This window comes from Oreochromis aureus, linkage group 3, assembly GCF_013358895.1.
Source record: "Oreochromis aureus strain Israel breed Guangdong linkage group 3, ZZ_aureus, whole genome shotgun sequence".
NCBI lineage: Eukaryota > Metazoa > Chordata > Actinopteri > Cichliformes > Cichlidae > Oreochromis > Oreochromis aureus.
Window position 1 is genome coordinate 103,691,064 of NC_052944.1, and position 9,975 is coordinate 103,701,038.

Below are 9,975 nucleotides of genomic sequence, written 5' to 3' on the forward strand. Positions count from 1 at the left end.
CTGGATATTCCTCTATACAGTTTTGTTAGAGATGCTATGACAAGGTCTAGCTGCCACTGCTCATGTCACCTGTGATGAGCCACATGCAGAAATGCAGAGGCTGATAAAAAAGCTAGCTTTTAAGTCACTGCTGCAAAGATACAGACATGAAACATAAAAAGGAAGGGAAACCTAAAACTTAAACCATATGAGGAATAAAAGACACTCTAAGAAGATGAGCTCAGACTCTGACACAAAGCAAGAGGAGACAACGACTACATACACAGAGAAGGGTGATTAAGCGAAGTGGAGACAGCTGGGGAGACACAGGTGGACATATATAGCAGACAAGACAAAAAATGGACTACATACAGAGGACTTGACATGTGAGGCCTGCACACTAAGAGAAGAAGACAACTGAGAACAGGAAGCAAAACTAAATACTCCAAAGAATACATCACATAAAACATTAAACAAACCACAGGTTACAAATAAGAATGAAATAAAGAGAAAAACAAAATCCAGAACTTAGTCTGGATTAAATGACGCAGAACCATGTGGCATATGTTTTTTTTTTTTTTTTTTTTTTTCTGTAAAGCACTTTGAGCTGCAACATGTCATATAAGTAAAGTTCTGTTTGAAGGATTTTTTATAAGGAACATATTTGCTGTATTTGAATATTAAAATGCTGAACTTTCAGGCATCTGTGGCAGAATCACTGGATTCTGTCACAAGAGCTAACTTTCTTCCCACAACAAAAAAGTCCCTAAAGTAACTTTGCAAGAAAGTTTCAGAAATCAGAAAAAGAAAAAGGTTAGCTAGCACAGTGTGGGCCCTGTGTGTAGAACACCCAAGACAGGACTCAACTAGCTTGAATACAGCTTTTGTGTTAATAATTAATAGAAATGAAAAAAAAAAAAGACCCACAGAACAAGGCAGGAACAAAACTAACTGGAAAGTAGGACAGACAGGAGTAGGAAACACACAGCATAAAGGGAGACTGTGATGAAGGACAGAGGGAAACTAAAAGCCAAAATACACAGAAAGTAATCAGGAAGATGCAACACACCAGAGAATAAAGATGAAATAAATTGGACTAATGAGACAGGGGAAGCAAAACTGAACACCATGCGCATAGGACAAAAGACTAAAAATAAGACAGGAAACAAACAGAGACTCAGACTCCAGACAGCCGTATATTTGGATACTGACACGTTTAGTGTTTTTGTTTTTTTTGCTTGTTTACTGAAACATATTCAAAATGTAGTTATATAATTGAAATGGGTGTCATGTGTAAAATCTCACCTTTCATTTGTGGGTATCTACATTCAAATTGGATGCAATGTCAGCTCCTTAAGATGGGCCACTCTGTGTATAAAGTAAAATAAAGTAAATGGACAAATTCATATTCAATTCAATTTGTTTTATATAGCGCCAAATCACAACAACAGTCGCCTCAGAGAAAAACCCAACAATCATATGACCCCCTATGAGCAAGCACTTTGGTGACAGTGGGAAGTAAAAACTCCCTTTTAACAGGAAGAAACCTCCGGCAGAACCAGGCTCAGGGAGGGGCGGGGCCATCTGCTGTGATTGGTTGGGGTGAGAGAAGGAAGACAGGATAAAGACATGCTGTGGAAGAGAGACAGAGATTAATAACAGACATGATTCGATGCAGAGAGGTCTATTAACACATAGTGAGTGAGAAAGGTGGCTGGAAAGGAAAAACTCAATGCATCATGGGAATCCCCGGCAGCCTATGTCTATTGCAGCATAACTAAGGGAGGATTCAGGGTCACCTGGTCCAGCCCTAACTATATGCTTTAGCAAAAAGGAAAGTTTGAAGCCTAATCTTGAAAGTAGAGATAGTGTCTGTCTCCCGAATCCAAACTGGAAGCTGGTTCCACAGAAGAGGGGCCTGAAAACTGAAGGCTCTCCCTCCCATTCTACTTTTAAATACTCTAGGAACAACAAGTAGGCCTGCAGTGCGAGAGCGAAGTGCTCTGATAGGGTGATATGGTACTACAAGGTCATTAAGATAAGATGGGGCCTGATTATTTAAGACCTTGTATGTGAGGAGCAGGATTTTGAATTAATTTTGGATTAATCTGAGTGACCTGATCCTGGACCTTTTTTTTCCTTAAGGAAGTCTCTGATAGTATTGCTGGATCTGCTGAAGCCAGTTTAGAGACATGGATGGGGTACTGCAGCTGAGACCCGTGTGTTCTGGTCAACGAGTGGAGCATCACTCAAGCTTGCTGTGCCAAAGCTTCAGGTCATGTGAGTACATAGCCCCTCCCTTCAGAGCTGGTTTCCAAGTTGACTTTGAAACAGTTGTAAATCAATGATACCTGTGTGTGGCAGAACTGAATGTAACTGTACAGGGTGGGCCATTTATATGGATACACCGTAATAACATGGGAATGGTTGGTGATATTAAAGTCCTGTTTGTGGCACATTAGTATGTGTGAGGGGGCAAACTCCTCAAAATGGGTGGTGACTGTTGGGTCTGTTCCCACAAACCCCGCTAATTCTAGAGACTTATTCATCATGAATGAAAACAAGACAGCCAGCGATCGATCGATTACTTGCGCAAGGGAGGCCTCATCTGTGTCCAGCACGAAAATGACCCCAAATCCGGCCTCCTCTCGCTGCCTTTTATTGAGAGACAGTTCACACAAAACACAGCAAAGCAACGCCCACATGGTTCTAAGGCATTGTATGTATATGTGTGAACTTTTATATGTAAGTAGGAATGTGTGTGTGTGTGTGTGTGTGTGTGTGTGTGTGTGTGTGTGTGTGTGTGTGTGTGTGTGTGTGTGTGTGTGTGTGTGTGTGTGTGTGTTTTTTTGGGGGTGCGTTTGTGTGACCTCCTGCTGACCAAAAGGGTCATAAAAGCAGGAAGCTTACAACACAAGAAACAGATCTTTCAGATAGGATGTATCTACAATAAAACCTCCCCCAACACAGAGTGGTTAGAGGTGCTCAGGATCAAAGGAATGGCTTTGATAATACTGCTTGAACTAAGACTGTACAAATTTAAGAAACACAATGGCAACATTCAACAATTAGACCTAACAGTGACCATGGTGGCCATTAGAAGTCGTCCATCTTGGATACAACTTCTGTTTTTTCAATAGGAAGAGGGCCATGTGACACATCAAACTTATTGGTAATGTCACAAGAAAAACAATGGTGTGCTTGGTTTCATTGTAACTTTATTCTTTCATTCTTTCAAAGCAAAAATAGGATTAATTTGTTTTCTCAGGTAACTAGAATCATATTTATTTAACCAGAATTACTAAAAGCTCTGAGAAAACCCATATTTAGGTGTTTCTTCAGAAAAAAGAAAACACTGTCCAGAAAGGGAGTGTGTTTCTGTCACAGAGAGGCAACCTGTCCAGATGTACAGGTGTAACCTTTGCTGTCATAGCCACCGCACCAGATCAAGAAATGTTAAACAAGGAAGTCATATTTAAATATTAGAATGAAACTTCCTGTTTCTGCTTGTTTGTCAGTCCAGCGCTTCCTTTTTTTAGTTTAATGTAAATGAGTCCCTATATAACTCATATGTACACTGTATCTTTGTGTCAGGGGCAAAAGGTATATATGTTCATATTGAAACGCTGAGTACAAAGAGAGTGTGTGTTAGTACAGATGGTTATTGACTGCAGAGCTGTCTGCATGAACACCAGAGAAGAACCAGATTCAAACCTGCAGGCTCATTTCATGTCTGTGTACAGAGGTGCTGTGTGGACCACATTTGAGCTATTGCTTTGTCTTCATGGACAATTTTAAACAGATGATTATTTACTAAGAATAATCATATATTTCTTACAGCAGTGTGTGATAAACTAGATATCTGTGTTTAATATAAAGTGCTGCGTGTCCATCAAACAGTGGAGAGCTGCTGGATTCATTGTTTCCTCCAAATGAAAGAAAAGTCATTTTCATGTGACAGAGCGACGATGCAGTGGAGTCTGTTTCTGCTTCTTCTGATGGGTGAGTGATCATTTTACCAGGGCTCCTGATTGTTTCCACCTAAAATCCTTTAGTTTGATCAGGACTCATTAAACAAATGAACTCTGACTGAGAAAATCAAGGATTCACCTGTAAACTGGACAGTTTGATGGGAACATGAGTTTCCTGCTTGTATCAGCAGATCTTCAACAGTATTTCTTCTGTTTTAGGTCAGTGTGTCTTCATCACATGTCACCTGTATGAGTACCACTTTATTAAAGAACAGATGAGCTGGGATGAAGCACGGGCATACTGCAGAGAGAACTACACAGACCTGGCCAAAGTGTTTGACCTGACAGACATGAGAAGACTTCAAGACTCTGCACAGAATCAAACAGAAGCCTGGATTGGACTGTACAGCGAGCCAGGAAGAGACAACAGGAGGTGGCACTGGTCTCTGCCGGGGGAGGAATACACTGAAAATAAGACCTGTTGGAGAGATGGAGAGCCAAATGATCAACCATATCCCGAGAACTGTGTGATGACAGTAGACAAGTGGACAGATGTTCCATGTACTAACACGCATCAGTTCATCTGCTATAACGGTGAGAATAAGTGGACAGTAATATGATATGAACAATATTTAATAATGTTTTAATCTAGTTTATAATCTGTGTTATGTTCCTGAAAATGAGTTTTAAGAATGAGAGAAATTAGTTGATAAAGATGTTTTTGTGTTTTTCTGTTGATTCGACAGATACAATGAAAGTCAACAAAACCTTTCATTTGATTAAGACGTCTGTGACCTGGACTCAGGCTCAGAGCTACTGCAGACAGCATCACACCGACCTGGCCAGTGGACTCAATCAGATATACAGTGAAGAGTTTAAGAAGCTGCAGAACTCTAAAGAACTGTGGATCGGCCTGTTCAGAGACAGCTGGAGGTGGTCAGATGGGAGTAACTTCTCTTTCAGATACTGGGACATGGACTCATTTAATGATGGACTAAACAACAGGAAATGTGCTACGACTGTGTTAGAGAGATCAGGAAGATGGAGCTCTGCTGGATGTGACCAAAGAAAGCCTTTCTTCTGCTATGATGGTGAGTTTACACAGATTTATCTCAGCTGTTTGTCCAAAACACTGTTTATTAAATGTTTATTTTATAAATGTAAACTGTCTTCATCGTCCATGCCATTACCTTCCTCCCTCCTAAGAAAGCTCTCTCTCTTTTCTCATCGTTCTTCCTCAAATGTTCATTAGAGCTGTGCACCCTACACAGTCACAGGTGTAACTGTCCTAATGTTTGTGCCTGAGAGTGTGGACTGTTCATGTCTGTCATTGTTCATAAAGCACAGCAAAGACTCAGAGCTCTTTGGGTTTTGTGGTGACAGATAACATGATCCTGATCCATGAAGAGAAAACCTGGGAGGAAGCCCTTTATTACTGCAGAGAGAAACACCATGACCTGGCTTCCATTACAAACCGCCAGGAGCAGGCGTGGCTTCAGGAAAAGGCCAAAAATGCCTCCACTACTTTTGTCTGGCTTGGGCTGCGCTACACCTGCACTCTGGGCTTCTGGTTCTGGGTCACTGATGACGTCATTGGATATAATAACTGGGACTCTAAGAGGAAAGTCGATGTCTGTGGCATGTCTGGAGCCATGGACACAGCAGGAGAGCAGAAGTGGGTCAGTAAGCCTGATGATAATAAGTTTAATTTCTTCTGTTCTAAACATTAAAAGCACTGTAAACAGCACCAACAGCTTCTTATCTCCTCAGCTGGTTTTGGTTGTGCATTGTGCAAGGGCTCTTTAGAGGGATTATAGGAAATTTAGTTTTTCATAGTGAGGTTATATTTAACATAATTTTTATTTTTCTACATCAACAGAAAGTGAATTTCTCTGTAGAAAAAGCATGTATACACACAGAAAATATATAATGTGTAAGTTTTATTATATTGATGTTGTGGTTAAAATCTGGTGATGGATATATAAAGTAATAATACAGACAAGTCATGAAGTGTTGTTATTGGAATTCACTGTTGTTGAATAAACTGTTAAACCACAGAACCACAGAGCTGTTTTAATTAAAATTTATATACACATATATGTAAAATTAACATAATTACAGATGGGACATACATGACTGGGAGATAGGAGGGGGAGAGAGGAAGAAAGGGAGGGAAACAAAAAGAGGCAGGAAGAGGGACAGTGAGAGAAGACACTAAAAAAAAATCTGCTGGATCACCTGTTGAAGAGAACAAAAAAAGAAAACAAGAAATAAGATGGTGCACATAATATCATTGCACAACCTAAATAAATGTAACAGTAAATACTAAAATTAAATGATGTTGTGCAGCACGCAGGACTGACAGCGCACAATGTGCTTTGAGGTAGCAGCCAAGAAAGGTGTAGTTTGTGTCTGTGAACAGTGAAAACCCATGTGCACACCTGTGTGGATCAGCACACCTTTTTTCAAAGGTCTCTCCATGTAGATAGATGATGTGTGGGGAGGGTGTGGGGAGCCATAGCCCCGTCCCCCAGGTCATGAAGCAGGCATGGAGGAGATCCAGGCCCCAGAGTGCAAGAGTTCAAGGAGGACCATCGGAGGGGCAACCTTGCCACCCTCCTGGGAAGAGCTGAGGAGAGCCCCAGACATAGGATCACCCAGAAGCTGCGGTGCAGAAGCCACAGGGGGCTGTAGTGACACAGGCTCTGCTGGCAGCCAGCCACACCACAGCGTACTGATCCCCAGGACCAGGGGCCCGAGGACTTTACACCCCCCGGATGGAGCCCAAATGAGCCACGGGTGCCAGGCCTCGTCAACCAGCCACAGGGAGTGAGCCGCTACACACCTAATCGCCCAGCCCCGGACACTGAGAACCACCAATGCACCAAGGTCCAAAAGCATCAGCCACTGGCAGCGAGTGTGGTGGGCTGAGATGCTTCCAGACGTGGAGTCTAAGACTCGACATGACATATGGACACAGGCGAACAGGGACACACAGACACAAACATACATCCCCACCCTCATTAACACTTATCAGCACTCGCCCAATGTGGAGACAAACATAAATTGACACTGTACACACAATCACACTTCCCAAACACACTCTATACCCCAGGTCCAGGCACAACCACCCCCAGAGGGGTGATGGTTCCCAGACCTAGGAGATGTTCCCGTTTCCCTGAGGTGGAGACAAACAGACTGTGCCCGATCCTGTAGCTGTTTTTTTAAAATAATAAAAGCACTGCATTAAAAAATGTGACTGTGTAATATCACTTTATAAAATACCCTCCCGCATCCCTCTTTTAACCTCTGTATAAATCTCAGTTAGTTTAATCTCAGAATAAAGGGATTCGTCTCTATTTATCTCAGAGTTATTCACTTGCAGGTGCAGCTCTCATGTCCTTTGACCTCTGTATGACCTCTGTTCCTGAAGATTTACTGTGTCAGTGTGTTACGTCCCCAGGCTAGTCTAGGGGTTACAAGGTACTAACATACTAACATAAAGGTAAATACTGAAGGAGGAACCAACATGGTAAGTTAAAAGGTTCATTTCTAGCTAGAAATTCTGGTTGAGTTTTAGTTCAGACTAAGGATTAACTTTAGGGAGAGCCAAGGCCAACATAACAAACCAAACATCCCTGATATGAACATAAAAGGATCTTACCTAACACAAAATATAAAATGTGGCCTTTAAGGCTGCAGACCCTGAATTGGGATACAGCCTTGGTCGCGTTGCTTTAAGGCTGATTACATCACAGCGATGCGATGAAGGCTGTCCCAATTCAAATGCTGCTCGAAATGCGGCCCTCAAATGCGTCCTTCATTTCCCTGAATTTTAAGGATGTGGCGGTGTAGACTTAGTGGCCCAACATATCCCAGAATGCATAGCACGGCGGTGGGTGTGCATAATTTTTCCAGAAAAATAAAAGGCAGAAGAGGGGTGCCTGAAGAGTAAACTTTTAATAGTTGCTGAATATTATGTCACTTATTTATGTGCAAATGTTGTGACGGGGAGCGATCGTTGCTCAAGGGTTGGGAGTTTGCCTTGTAATCGTAAGGTTGCCGGTTCGAGTGGCGCCAGTGTCCAGCAGCCTTGAATCTGTCAGTGCGCCCCAGGGTGGCTGTAGCTACAATGTAGCTGCCATCACCGGTTTGTGAATGTGTGGATGACTGCATTTGTAAATCGCTTTGGGGTCCTTAGGGACTAGTAAAGCGCTATACAAATACAGGTCATTTACCAGGCCATTAGTGATGCTTGTACTAAGTCTTTCCTTTAAAATATACACCATTCAATAGTTGACCTTAATCTTACAAAGAATGTGATGATTTCATGGATATTTAAAGTAAGCACTGAGAGAAATTTAATAATGCCAACATATTAAAAGAACAATATTTGTCTCTTATATATAATAGATTTACATATACAGTGTCAAAGGAACCTGTCTTTGAGTGAAGATTTAAGGTGACAGGAAATATAAACAAATGCACCTTAAATCTTTACTGAAGCTCAGTATCTGACACAGTTCATTCACTGCTGTAATAACTAATAATGATTAAAATAATAATTTTAATATTGGCCATATTTTGTTTACATTACCAAAGTAAGATGACTTTAGTCTCATGAACAACATGAGCTAATTGTTATTTAATGGCTCTTGAGGACCATTAAAGCTGTGTACTTTAAGGCTGCACACCCTGAATTGGGATACAGCCATTGTCTTTCAGCAGGTGTCTGTTTCTGAGTGAACCTGTGGTGGGAACAAAGTTAGGTCCTGTGACAGAATCCAGTGATTCTGCCACAGATGCCTGTGGTTCAGCATTTTAATATGCAAATACAGCAAAAATATACTGTATGCAAAAAAACACTCAAACAGAACTTTATTTACATAACATGTTGTAGCTCAAAGTGCTTTACAGGAAAAACAGCAACATATTCCACATGATTCTAGGTAATCTGATCCACTCTGAGTTCTGGATTTTTGTTTTTCTCTTTATTTCATTCCTATTTGTGACCCAAGGTTTGTTTAATGTTTTATGTGATGTATTCTTTGGGGTATTTAGTTTTGCTTCCTGTTGTCAGTTGTGATCGGTCCTCTCATGTCAAGTCCTCCGTTTGTAGTCCATTCATATTTCCCTTCTTTGGTCTTCTCTGCCATCATTTTGTCCACCTGTTTCTCATTCTCCCCTCCAGCTGTCTCCACTTCCCCTAATCACCCTTCTCTGTGTATGTAGTCACTGTCTACTCTTGCTTTGTGTTAGACCATACAAGGAATAAAAAACCCTGGCGGACTGTCAGCTCACACTCTAAGTTTGAGGTTTTCCATCCTTTTTATGTTGCATGTCTGTATCTTTGCAGTCAGCAACTAAAAAGCTAGCTTTTTTATCACCTCAGTCACCCTCTGCATATCTGCATGTGGCTCTTCACATGTGACATGAGCAGTGGCGGCTCGCTGTGCGCTACGTTATTGTTTACATAAAATTAATTTCTACAATTGCAGATATAGACAGAATATTGTTATTGTTAATCTGGCTATCTGCAGTTTTACACACTTACATGTGGCCGGAGATATTTTTTTTTTTAAACCGCATGTGTGGAAAGGATAAAGAAACATTAAATAAAACTTTAAATCAGTTTTTAACTGAAGAAACACCATCAGAGAAGAAGAAAAGAGAGACAAGATAAGATGAGATAACCTTTATTAGTCCCAAGCGTGGGAAATTTGTTTTGTCACAGCAGGAAGTGGACAGTGCAAAAGTTATGAAGCAAAAATTAGAATAAAATAAGAATAAATACAGTACACAACTGTACAGAATAGAATAAAATAAAATACTACATACAGTAGAATAAAATAGAATAAAATAGAATAAAATATACAATAAGATAAAAATAGAATACAAATGCTATATACAACTGAGTAAAAATAAAACGATGCCATAAAAGATTATTGCACATTTGTGGATGTGTGTGTTTGATCAGTTAAAGTCTTTGTTGTGGAGTCTGACAGCAGTAGGGCTAAAAACAACA

The 9,975-nt window shown here is 40.8% G+C and overlaps 1 protein-coding gene across 1 annotated transcript; it reads left to right on the forward strand.

The window, feature by feature from the left end:
• Window positions 1–3,886: 3,886 nt before the first annotated feature.
• On the forward strand, window positions 3,887–5,726 carry LOC116324870 (C-type mannose receptor 2-like). Its single transcript, XM_039609067.1, has 4 exons — window positions 3,887–3,981; window positions 4,170–4,544; window positions 4,697–5,041; window positions 5,334–5,726. Exons 1-4 carry the CDS (start codon window positions 3,912–3,914, stop codon window positions 5,678–5,680), a joined length of 1,137 nt encoding a protein of 378 aa, XP_039465001.1. The 5' UTR covers window positions 3,887–3,911; the 3' UTR covers window positions 5,681–5,726.
• The last annotated feature ends 4,249 nt before the right edge of the window (window positions 5,727–9,975 follow it).